Source organism: Spermophilus citellus (genome assembly GCF_964194105.1).
Source record: "Spermophilus citellus genome assembly, chromosome: 14".
Classification (NCBI taxonomy): Eukaryota; Metazoa; Chordata; class Mammalia; order Rodentia; family Sciuridae; genus Spermophilus; species Spermophilus citellus.
Window position 1 is genome coordinate 43451670 of NC_138194.1, and position 13219 is coordinate 43464888.

Here is a 13219-nt window from a genome sequence, read left to right on the forward strand (position 1 = left end):
TTTATAGAGTTTGGGGAAAGAAAGAGCTTTTCCATTCATCAGTTCTTACAGTGATCAGAGAAACAGCTGTTGCCTACCAGCTTGGTTCCCTGAAGGACTGATAAAGCCATCACGGCAGCTGCTTCTTGCAACTTCCTTTGTGGGGCTTTTGAGTGTTCCAATGCAACCAAAGTCCTGCTACTTCCTATAAACATCAGGAAAAAGATGATATTGATATTCGAGGAGCATATAGTACTTCACAAAACAATTTTATTAATTTAAACACAAAAATTAATGAAGAAAAATTCTGTACACAATTGTGGACATGACACACCTTTTTACAGTAAGGCCAAGATGAGTTTTGTCTTTTCAGTCTTCAGAGTACAAGAACATAAAATGAGAAGGTTAAAAAAAAATAAATCATCAACTTCTGTTTGCTTCAAGCGAAAAAGGGAAAAAAAAGAGAAGCTAATTCAATTGTCACACAATTTGGAGAATTAACAAATGACTAATTCTAGCAGCAACACGAAACTTCAGATAAGGGTGGAATAACTCTTTAGCTACTCTGGGTCAAAGCTGGGGGGGGCAATACAATATTAAATAAAATGTATCCAAAGAATAATTTCATGGAAATGGAAAGCTTTAGATGCCAAAGAGTAGCTTGCCTGGACAAATTGATCACTTTGGGAGAGACTTTCCTATTGTGTGACCATGGTGACACTCCCCCCCCCCCCAAGATTTATGCTTGTCATGATATAAGTGGAGGCTAACATTCATTTTTTTTGGTGATGGAGACCCAGCTACATCCACTGTTGACAATGAACTTTCCTCTGCATGGGGAGGAAAAGAGAGGGGATTTGAACTTGTGGAGTAATGCAAAGTTATGCTGATGTCTAGCCACGTGGAAATGTCTTCCTGTACCTAAACAAGAAAATACAGACACAATAATAATTCTGAGCACATTAAAACTCTGTTAGTCCCCCTTTCATGAACCATTTTTATTAATAAAATATATCTATCATCTATATTCTTTCCATGGGATGAAGCATTTGAATAATCACTTTTCAAAATAGTTACATATAATACATTAGTGTTGAAATGAAAAAGGTGATAAGAGGACTTTTCATGTTTCCAAAAGAAGAAGCTGCTGTGTTATTTTTATCAAGATCCTCCTAACAGTATTAACAAAATTTAGATAGAAGAACTGATGGGGGAAAAGGATTTGGAAAACAAAATCCTTATTGACACTTGACATCCATGCTTTTGGTCTTGACAACATTATCAAAAAATATCCATTATCTACATATTTATACCCAATACTCAGATAAGGCACTGCACATGAGTTTGTGCACCTGTTGCCTCAAGCTTCACTGAGAAGGCTTTACTGCCTTTCAATATCATTTCCCTAAACAATATGTAAAAGAATCATCCATTATTACAAATTTACACCAAAAATTCTTTCTGTACATGATTGTCTCAGTGATGTACATATTATATGTTTAAATTAGACATACTTTAAACTACTTTGCAATGTGCTAAAATTCAAAGTACTTGCCATGTCATGAGGCAAAGGCCTTTAATTGCTTATTTCTTACATTATTGTCTCTTCAATTACTTGATGTCAAAAAAGTCAGTCTGGGTGAATTGTATGGTATGTGATTTATACCTCAGTAAATTTTTTTTAATAAAAAGTCTGTTCATAAATAAGTAGAGATGTACAGATTACCCTGGGTAGAAGACACCAAAAAGTAAACCTTCTTTACAAGAAAATTCTTCCACTGGTATTCAGGAAATACATTTTCAGTCTTTGTTGTGCAATCAAGTTTGCTGTATTAGAGAAGCTGTTTATGTCACATTGAAAATGCTAAAAACTGAAGTGTTTGCAGGTCCTTTCTTCACAGGTTTGAACCGTGTAGTTAATGTGGCAAAGACACATTATGCTGTGCTGGAACATTCTCATGGCTTCTTTTCATTGGATTCACAGTACTAGAGTCAACAGCTGTTCTGAAGAAATAGACGTGGTCCTCCCTTAACCACGAGGGCAGAGGTCAAAATTGACAGCAGCTGCACACGGTATGTTGAAATCACTAAGTTCTGGGGTCCAGCGCTGACATGAAACTCGGGCCTGTGGGATTTGTCCCTGGTCACCGGGAGGTTGTGTGGTGTCAAAGTGCCATGCTGTCCTTACAGGTACTCCAGTTCCAAGGCATGATGGAGAGCCATGAGGTCTGAGTGACTAGAGACCCTCCAGAAAGGCATGGCATGCTGCAGAAGGGGTAGGTGCACAGTCAGGACAGAGAATATGCCCAACTCCCTCTAAAAATCCACTATTTATGCCCAGCCCCTTGTTTAAGTATTAGGAAAACTGCCGCTATCATATCCATCTGTTCAAAAAAAAAAAAAAAAAAAAATTCAAACCTAATCCTCCCCAAAGAGTCTGGGGATGAATTTTAAAATGCAATCTATCCATTTCTTTAAGAAGGTTCTGGATATTTTTTAACTAGGTCTACACTGTGACTCGAATGCTAATTTTAAACTTTAATAAGACATTCACTATGAATGAAACTTTGCCAAGAACAGGTGCCTTTCAAAATATGTATGCAGTAGATTTTTGACGCTGAAAGCTTAAAAAGCTTGTTTTTTATGAGTCTAAGCCATTTTCCTCAGTTGGTAGTATTTTACATTTTTCCAAACTAATCTTTCTCATATATGAAGCAATCGTTCTTTATTTCCATCAGTTATTCTTTACATTGATCTTAAATGACTTTACCATATGAGAAAAACTTAATGGACGTCTAAGGTTGGTTTTGTGTGTATTTGTGTTATTACTTAAACTATCAAGGTAGGGATGTTTGTGAAACATCTGAATAAACCAGAGACAAGAAAAACAGGAGAAAGTAAGGTCACTGCAATCCATAAGTGGTGAAAAATGTGATAATGAACTTTTATAGTTCAAAAGGAGTGTAAATAGTACTTTTGCATCAGTAAAATATTTTTCTTAAAAGAAAATCATCACCTTTGGGGGACAAAACTCTGCTTAGTTCATAAAGTGATAAACTACCTATTATAGAAGGTAATTATAGGATAATATGGAGGCCAAAGTATAATTTGCAATTATAGTTCTGAAGAATTTGGGAAATTTTCAGACTAAGAATCTGACATGGAGGCAAATAGAAATGAGGTTTTGTTTTTCTAATCTGTAACAATGGGAGCTACTATTTTGATATCAATCACAAGCTGCTATATTATTGGGCTGCAAACTATTAAAAGCACATTTATTAACAATGTATTTGCCTCAAATTATCTAAAATCTTATACTACATTGCAATATCAAATGTAGGCCTTTTATACTTGATATTACTTGCAAGTATCTATATATTTTTGTTAGCCATTTCTAGACTATTTTATCATTTAAGGATAAGATCTCATTGTAGATTTCTAGAGGATGCTCTACTGGGGTCTTTAGATTGTAATATAAATCATTGTGCTTTCATTCAGTTTTAAAAATTGTTTTTTGATTTTGCATGCATACAGTCTAGGTATAAAAGACCTTGAGTTGTATCTTGCCATGACTCAGTATTTCACAGTTTGTAGATGAGTAACAGAAAGGTACTACTATGTAAATTCATCTGTATTCTAAGGAGAGTTGAAGGGGAGCAATCATCTGTGCTTAGGGAATGGGGGAAATACTTGAAAATAGGATGTGCTAGTTGAGCTGGGTCTGAAAGGATGATCATTCAGAAGAGTACTCTGAATGGGTCTGTGGGGTGGGGCACAGAAGATAAAGGAAAAGTTGTTAGCACTGGCTGGGTATGAAAGACTAATTTGGTGACATGACTGGCTGCAGGAGCCAGTTGGTTGAGAGTCTGGTAAGCCCTATGAAAGAGTTTCTTGGTAATGATAATTATTAAGTACTGGGTGTTATGTCAGGAGGCACTGTGCCACATGCCTCAAATAGGTACTATTATCACCATTCTACTACTGAAAAAAAATAAGAGTAGAGGGTTTTAAATAATAACTGATATGGAATGAAGCCAAGATTCTTACCAGCTCTGAACTTAATCTGAATTTTACTGTAATACCTCCTAACTGTTCCTGTGGCTTTTAAAAAAAATTTGCATAGCTCAATTATCAGCACAATAGCACATATTAAAACACATACTCACAATCCAATCCCTACTCTGGTAAACAAGTGAATGCAATTCATAGATTTGGGATGTAAATGTTTGATCTCTTATAATACCGAAAGCTTTCTTTCTTTTTTATTATTGGAGAAAATTAATGCATATAAAACATTTGTAAAAAAATATATAACTATCTAAAGAAATACATACCACTTTTTAATCCTACTACACAAATAGCCACATTTCTGTACATTTTTATGTAAGTTCCTATTCACATATTTGAAATTATGCATATATACCGTATGTACCATTCTGCATCCTGCTTATTTAGACATATCCTTTTCAACTGTAAGCACATTCTTTCATATCAAACTATCTAATTTTATATCCTTATGCTAATTGTGATTTTCCTATTTCCTTTAATATATTTGCCAGCAATCCATTACCCTTCCCCAAAGTTCTTTCTCATTTCTATAGATCTAATGTGCTGTTTTTTAGGAAGTAAAAAAGGATACTGAAGGTTCTTCAGACAGACATCCAGAAACCTCTAGGATAACTAGCTTTACAAATTCATATAAAAATATTTGTGAGAGGTGGAATTTTTTTTCCAAAATAGGTTTGGATTCTTTTGCAAGCATTGGTTCCCACAAGTGAGTTCCCTACATCTACAATCATGACCACTACACATTTGGAAGCTGCTGGTGCACTCAGAAACATGCAGCGACAAATGCAATAAGTGGCAGAGAAATAGAAAAGGGAACTGAAAAAGAACTCCAGCTAATTCTTTGGTACATGGTTAAGTCATAAATTGGCCATTTCATGTCACAGCAAAAAACTGGTCCAATGACTGTCACTCATCTTCATAGGTGTGTTGATGCCAGCCTAGAGCACATTTAAATTGTTTTACCTTTAAGCCCTATTCTACAACACTATATAGAAAGGTGAGATTCTTCCTAAGAAGCCCTGAGTGAAAGTGATGAGCTATTCTTTTAGCAGATGATAGACAGCCCATCAACCCATCACAGTGGTGATGAGGCTACTTCCTTGGAACAAAAGTGCCTAAGTTTTTACAATGACAGCAGGCAGATTCTGGGGATAGCTGCATTTAGGACACAAACTCCAGACTCAGCACTATTTCATCTCTTGAAGGGTAAAGAGGTCTGCAATGATCAGCTTCATTCTCACAAAAAAATAGTGGACTTCTCTAAGAGATGTTAATTTACTATCAAGTAGGTGCATAAAAGAAAACAGTCTATGGAAGAAGGCTGGTGACAAAAACTCCTACCCATAAATAATTAGAACTAATATTGCATAATAGTATTTTCCCTAAATAAGCACACATTGATGCAAAGATTGCATGCATTTCTAAGAGCTTCCCTATCTATAAAATAAAGGTTTAGTGGAAATGACTCAAGATGCTTGATTGCAAGTTTATGATTTAATTATTAAGCTATAGTCCATTCCCTTTAGAGTACTGTAGCTGCAGGAGGAATGCAATAGTTAATAGACACAAGACACATGCCGCCACTGCCAAGAACCACTCGGCAGGCAAGATATATCTGATGAGACAAATTCATTACAATTTTGTGAGGCTGTGTTGGATTTAAACTCAAATTCAGAGAGGAGAGCTTAGCTGAAAGCAGTAAGTTGGGCTTGTACTGAAGTGGAAGAATGGAGGAAGTTGGAAAGAGATGTACAGGGATGGGTCTCCCAGTTAGGAGGTGTGTGTTGTGACAAGGCCAATAAGTAGGATGCACAGAGCATTTTCTGTGATTAGTCTGGATGACTCATTATATGGATTAATAAGATTTTTAAAGGAAATGAAAAATATGTAAGGGGTTTAGATTTGTATCTGGTAAATAGAAGGAGATGGTGGCTAATGATTCCTCGATGTTGGGAGACACCAAGAAGGTATTTTAAACAATTTAGGGCAGCAGCCAGAGTCAGATGGATTTGGAAGTGTGACTGTCTGGGTCACAGAAAAATCAGGCAGAGTGACAGTAGAAATGGAGTGAGTGTGATGGATGGAAGGCATCACGAACAGAGAATTCATGTGACTTATGGGCTGTAAGTAGAGCACCCCAAAGCGAGTCTAAGTGGACAAACTGGTTGGGACAGCTGAAATCATTTGGTGTATTAAGATATTCAGATGGTTATGACATGCAATAGCAAAATGGAAATACTCCATCTGGTAATTGGAGCCCTAGGTTCCAAAATAGAGCTACCCACAAATCTTAACAGAAATGACAGCTATAAGTGTGACACATGCACAGTTAGTTTATCAAGAGTGGGCACACACTGAGAAGTGGGTACCAAGCCTAAAGGAGCACATGGTTCTGGGTCTTTACAGCCAAAATGTTTTCCAAAGGGAACATAATGACATCTTCCTTCTTTTTCCTCCTGACTATGGCTGTGAACTCTCCAAATTCTCTTAGCCTGATCTTCCCACCTGATATTTTGCATTTCTCCCTTCTAGTTACATCTGACATCCATCACACATAAAGCTGGGCATGTGGGCACTCATAGATAAATGGATATTGCTGGATTAAACTAAAATTTTCCAAAATTTAAAAGCAGACTCTGTTCATATTGCACTTCTGGGAATTTATCCCACAGAGGAATTTGTCCAACAGATATACTTGAATAAACCACATAAACACCATTCACTGCAGAACTGTTTGTAATAGTAAACACAGGAACCCACCTAAAGTTCAGCCCCAGGGGACTGGTTAAATAATTGCACATCCACATAATGGAATACCAAGCAGTCACTTAAAGGGATTAGAGATGGAAAACTCTATATACTGATACAGATAAGTGCCAGGACAGATTGCCAATGAAAAAAAGCAGGCACAGAAGAAAACAATATAATTATCATTTGTATTTAAAAAACTCTGCTTTCCTATGCATACATTATTTCTGGATAGTTTGCATATGGAGGTACCAATGCTTCCCAAATTATAGAGACTTCAAAACATAGATTATTCTAACAACTCATGAATACTTATTATACTTCTCATCTTTTTCCCCTCTAATCAGAAGTGAGCTCTTCAAGGATCAAGGAGAATCCAGTTCCAAGACCTGACATATAGTAAGTGTTCATCAAATGTTAACAAATCACTATACAGTAGTAAGATTCTTTGGATTCCATGTTTGTAATCTCTGTATCACTCTTAATGAAATCTGAAACCAGATAATTTAATTGCATTACTAATATTTTTATATAAGTGGCTTCTATTTTCCTCTTGAATATGTTCAGAATTAGGTATTGTCAATCAGGTTCTCAGTTCTATTCTGGATTTTACAAGTTTTGAATGTTTAATAGAGCATTTTGGGGGGGGGGGTAGAAGGGATTGAACTCAGGGGCACTCAACTACTAAGCCACATCCCCAGCTCTATTTTGTATTTTATTTAGAGGCAGGGTCTCACTGAGTTGCTTAGCCAACTTCAGCAAAAGCAAGGTGCTTTGAACTCGTGATCCTCCTGTCTCAGCCTCCTGAGGTGCTAGGATTACAGGCCTGCGCTGTGCTGCCTGGCTAAAGTGAACAACTTTTGATGAAGCCTATGTCATTGTGTAGAGTAATGTATATTTGTTTTTTCCTGTTATTCAGAAGAGACTAATTTGAAATAGCTTTCTAAGGTTAGTTTAGTAAGGCCACTTTTACTCTACAAATGAAAACTAAGTATTAACATCTTAATTTTTTTTAATCATATGCATGAACAATTTTCACTCAAGTCATATTGTATTAGGGAAACAAAGAATTTATGGTGAAAAAGAAAGCCTGATTTTTTTTGAGGAAAGTATTTCTATGATACAAATTATAGAGTTAGATTCAATTACTCAGAAAAGTCCTTGGACTAAATTGGCAAACAGGTCCAAGTGAAACCAGGATTTCAAGTGACCTTTAATGACATAGGCAACTGGAGAATTACTTACTGGCTTTTGTTTCTGGCTTAAAAAACAATCTTACTTAGTCAGATGAAAGACATCTCTACAGGGAAAAGGAGAGAGAGTGTTGTTGTGCATTTTTAACTGAGGTAAGCTAAATGGTTAAAACTGATTTTGAACAAATGCAAAATGTTTTGATTTTGCAAAACAATATGAAAATATGCAAGACTTCAGTGGTTCACTATTTTATTTAGTAATTTAAACTGATCAGTACTATTCAATAACTGAAGTATCAGAATGAATAAAGTTTAAAAGCATAATTTCATATCTGCCTCACAAGAAGATACACAAACTTTAATTTAAAAAAGCATATAAATTATTTTCTGTAAACCAAATGCTTAAGATATATAAATGAGATTCACAATTTACTTCTAAATCTCATGAGACCAGAGAAAGGAAGTTCAAAACTTAGGACACTTTCTAGCTGTGTCTATTGGCCAAATAAATCATCCTTTCTGTGCCTTCATTTCCTCCTCTGTGAAGTGGGTCTAAGGATTCCTTCCTAATAAAATTGCAAGGATTTAATGAGACAATGAATATGAGTGCTTAAAAGGAGAGACTGAGATATGAAGATGTTAGTAATTGAAACAACTGCTAACTCTTCTCTTTATGTAGCTTTTTACAGGGCAAGTTGAGAATATTCATTATCTATTTTAGATCTTTTTCTAAAAAGGCTAGACAAAACATTCTCCTTAAGACCTGTCATTCTGAGTAATAACTTGATATCTGAATCTTTTGAAAAATCTACGCTTTATATACACAGAGGCAGGTCCCAAGGTACAAAGAGACTATTCTCATCAGATGGTTTGGGACTCATCACCTATAGTCAAACAGGAAATCAAAGTTAAAGGCTGGGATGACCCATTCATACTCAAAAAATTCAAAGAGAATGTTCTTTGCAACTGGTATGCCCCAGGTAAAGAAAGAATATCATATCCAAAGACAAACGGAAATAATTTTAACTGTTTTTCTAACAAAGAATTTGCTTTTCCTGTTGTTCTTACCAAAACCAAACCTAAGAAATATATATTTTTAAGTTTTTAGATAGGGTCCAAAGGATTTTACCTGTATTCTTTGATTTTAGGTGATCACTTTCACACACTTTGGCAACTTTCTCCTGAAATTAAACTTTTGGTGAACACCAGAGGAAGAAGAACCAGGCAGAGTCACACCCTGGCCTAGGGCCACATTGGCATGAAATGCTGCTTGCTCTTCAACTCCACAGTTCTCAGAGGTGTAAATGTGTTCCATGCCTTCCTGGCCACCAGGAGGTCCAAGGGGGAATTCCAGAGGTTTTTCCAGAAAGACAACTTGAGCCTGCATTCCCACTAAACATTCTCTTTTAGATCTCCAGGATTAAATGTTGGGAATTCTAATTTATTTTGAGAAAGATGATCCAGAGGGCTAATACGTATACCCAAGAACAATCAATGCTGCACACTGGTGGAGAAGAAGGGTCAGAACGAGTACTTAAATGGCAAATGCCATTTCAGATCAAGCACTAACATACCAGAAGGTCTGTTATAACAGGCCATGTTATAATGTGAGTCTCCTGGCACACTGTATCCATGGTGCGTATTATCAGTGAGGTCATTGACAGAATTAGTGTTAATACCTACACTTTTATTGGAATTCAGAGGCACCAACAAAGGTGCATGAAGTCATCTTCATAGACCATAAGAAGGATGGCCACATGTCATACTTGATGTTCAATGATGCATCTGTGACCTGGAACTTTATGTGCCACTTCTAGTATATACGAAAAAATATTGTAGAAGAACTAGATTCTTTTATGGAATCTAATGAATGAGTGTGGGAGGAAGGGGGGGGGAGAAGTTGTTATTGGCTAATCTTGTCATGCTCTTAAGAAATAGAGTACAAGTGTACCAAGATTTATAAAAGCATTCAAAGACAGACTCAATAAAATAAGATCTCCACCTCTAAGCTCAGATTTAGTTCCTGAAAGAGGCACATCAGCCAACAGGAATGGTGGCTACATTTCTTACTGAATTTACATGTATCAGGTTCTATTTTATTGTAGTTATAGATCTCAAATCTAATCTTCAAAAAACAGGCCTCGGAGCTAGGTGCTTTTGCTAGACGAATAGAGGGGTCAAGAAACTTGTGCAAAGTCAGACTGGATAAGATGCGGAGCCATAAATCAAACCTAGGCTGGAGCAAGAATCCAAGCTGTTTACTACTCCAGTTCTGGTGAGTTAGACTATAATTAGGTTCCTAGACAATGACTGAAAGGCACTGGAGTAAAGATTCCAGATAAAAAATGCTAGGCATGGTCTGAGGAGTATGTAAATCCTCAAATGCCTATGTTGACGGTATCTGGAGGTGGGTCCTGTAGGAGGGAATTAGATAAGGTCAGGAGATAGGGCTGCCATGACAGCATTAATAGCTGTACAAGAGGAACAGAGACCTGATCTTGCACACTTACTGTCTCAATCTGGGATGCCCTCTGCCATGTTATAATGTAGCAAGATGGACTGCTCAGCTTCTAGAACTGAGCCACATAAACCTGTTCTTGTATAAATTGGTCTCAAGTATTTTGTTACAGTAACAAAACAAACATCAGCAGATGAATGTGACTGCAGTGTTCTGTGAAGGAGGAAGGCAGGTTGTAACCAGATTGTGAAGACCCTGGGTGCCAGGCTAAGGTATGTGGTCCTCCCCTTACAAAAGTGCATTGAAATGCAGAATGAAACAACTTCTTCAGAGAGAATCTTGGAAGAGATTGAGGAGAACAAAAATGCAAGGGTAAGACAGGAAGTCTAGAGACTTAGAGTGAGGTCCTTTACAAGTATCCGAAGAGGCTTTCTGAAGTGATGATTGAAAGGTGCTCAGGTAATGAGATTTGAACCACTTGGCAACGTCTGTTCTGGGTACAGAAAGGGGCAGGCTGGCATGAGTAAGCGTGTGTGTGTGTGTCATCTCTGTTCTGGATGGTGGCTGTGCCACTGTGCCTACCTTTCTGCTCCCAAAGTCTACACTCTATGAAGACCAACCAGATCTTCACAATCTGGTTACAATCTTTGAACTTGTGCACCACACTATTCATGTTGAGTTCTCTGACCTTTTCTGATGCTTATAGCTCTGTACATGTCCATAGTCTGTTTCAGATAAATAGAACTTGTTTCAATGATCCATTTATGAGAATTTTGAGGACTAAGGAAAAGTGAATAGCACAAGATGTACCCTCTACACTCACCTTTTTTGCTCCTTGTTCTTCTTCCACACCATCTCCTATAACAACATACACCACTTTTCTTCCAAACCTTTGAATTATCCTCTCAAAACAGCTTTCCTTTCCTAATGAACAAAAATAAATTACAGAAAATGTAAAGTTTGGATAACCCAGCCCGATTATGCTGGAACCTTTTATATAAAATGCTTTCTTTGTGCTTTTGATTCAACTCAACCCCATTTGTGCAAAATTTAGAGTGCTTGTATGTCATTTGGTATTATATGGAATAGCACAATAGATTTAAAATTACAAATTAATTAGCAATGTGGTATCCTGTCCTTTGAAAACTGACAACTTAAAATACTCTTTTCACAAGGACTTATTAAACTGAGATTGACTAGATTTTACTTTTTAACAATTGAGAGAACAGTGTTGTTTTGCAGTAATACTTTTTTCTTTTTTTCCTTACAAGCTGAGACTAAACAAAGACATGAAATTCTGGCAATATATTATAGCTTGGTTTTTAAGAAGTTTCATAAAATATCAAACTCTGAAAATACTTGTTCCAAATAGAGAATATTAAGAGAAATGAAACTGGTTTGACTTGGTTTTGGCAATAGCAAGAACGAACAAACATTGGAATTAGTTTACCCCTTCATTTTCAGGTTGAATTAAAGCTCAATGAGTTTACTTGAAATAGTCTCATAAAACTCCTCCTGAAATCAGTGTCAGGTAATTGGGGTACCATAGTGAGCTCATGCCTACTGTACCCAGGCATCTCATGTTCAATAAAGCACTTTCCTAGAGGAAAGGAGAGATACAGGTAACAAAACACCTTTATCTCTCTGTTATCTTTCCCATGTCATGACTTAGTTTGGGCTCCCAGCCCGGCTACCCCACCAGCACATCCTAGCAGTTAATGCAGGCATTGTTTCTTCCAAGTCTCTGGCTGCCAATGGGGTCATTTTACTGGACAATGGGACAGTTTATAGTTTTCAAATGTGAATGGTTGAGAGGGACCTGTACCCCTTTCAAATAAGGATCAGATATACCAATGAACAAATTGCTTGTTTGCTTAAACAAATGTCTGCTTTATATTTGTATTTTGCACTAAAATCTCTCATTTGCATCTGACAGAATGAAATAGAGCCAGCCTTATTCAAAGGATACAATTTTAATGCTGCTTTAGTTGCCTACTAAACTGTGAAACATTAAGTCACTAAGGAACTAATACAAAATATAGTTTTCATTGCAAAAATGTATAACCAAATATGTGTCATGAAAACTACTTTTTCCCTCCTTGAGGGAAAATAAGTATTTTTGCAGTTTTTGTCTCATGGAAACAGGAAGGTAAAACATTAAAGGCGAAGGTAGAGAGGACAAAAATGAATTTTTTCCTATGCATATAGGTTCAACTATAAATTTTGGGTCATGTAGAAAAGATGAAGATAATGAAGCTGCCCTTTAGAAGTTAGTATAAGATTTCTAGCTAAGTATTCACTTTAAATCCATTTTGTCTGAAAAGGCATCGCCGCAGTTCTGCTAAGTGAGAGACCATTCTTCTCCTAGCATTTTAGCGGTTTGTGTACCATGAAAAGCCTGTTTTTTTTTCTATACTGATCACATCTCTTATTTGATGGCACAATGAGTTTTAATCTCTAGTTTTCTAAATAAAAATATAGAAAAGTGAGATCCTGCCTCTGGTGTTGAGATAGAGGGTGGTACACAATTATTTTTCATTCTGTACTGAAAAAACATCCAATATTTGAAATAAAATGTCCATTTAAATAGTTAATGCTCACTGAAGTGTTATTGTGATTTCCTATTACCTGGGATTAAACCTCAAAGCATATGACACAAAATACTACTTGTGCTTTCCTTCTGGGGGCTCAGAACTACCCCTTTTGTGTATTAAATGCTTCCTTGGAATTTGTCCCAACTTTCATGTGCTAATAAACCTTACCACAATCTGTT

The 13219-nt window shown here is 36.5% G+C and overlaps 1 protein-coding gene across 15 annotated transcripts in view; it reads right to left on the bottom strand.

Moving 5' to 3' along the window:
• Window positions 1-238: 238 nt before the first annotated feature.
• Window positions 239-13219, bottom strand: part of EYA1 (EYA transcriptional coactivator and phosphatase 1) — a 312348-nt gene continuing 299367 nt past the window's right edge. For 14 of the 15 annotated variants that reach the window (XM_081266699.1, XM_081266694.1, XM_081266706.1 and 11 more), the window contains 2 exons: window positions 11270-11370; window positions 239-2244 (listed from right to left, as the gene is read on the bottom strand). In XM_081266699.1, coding sequence (XP_081122825.1) covers window positions 2164-2244; window positions 11270-11370 — 182 coding nt within the window. In that variant the 3' untranslated portion in view covers window positions 239-2163. Of the gene's footprint in view, window positions 2245-8040; window positions 8096-11269; window positions 11371-13219 lie in introns of all 15 variants that reach the window. The other variant, XM_081266703.1, reaches the window with a different exon arrangement.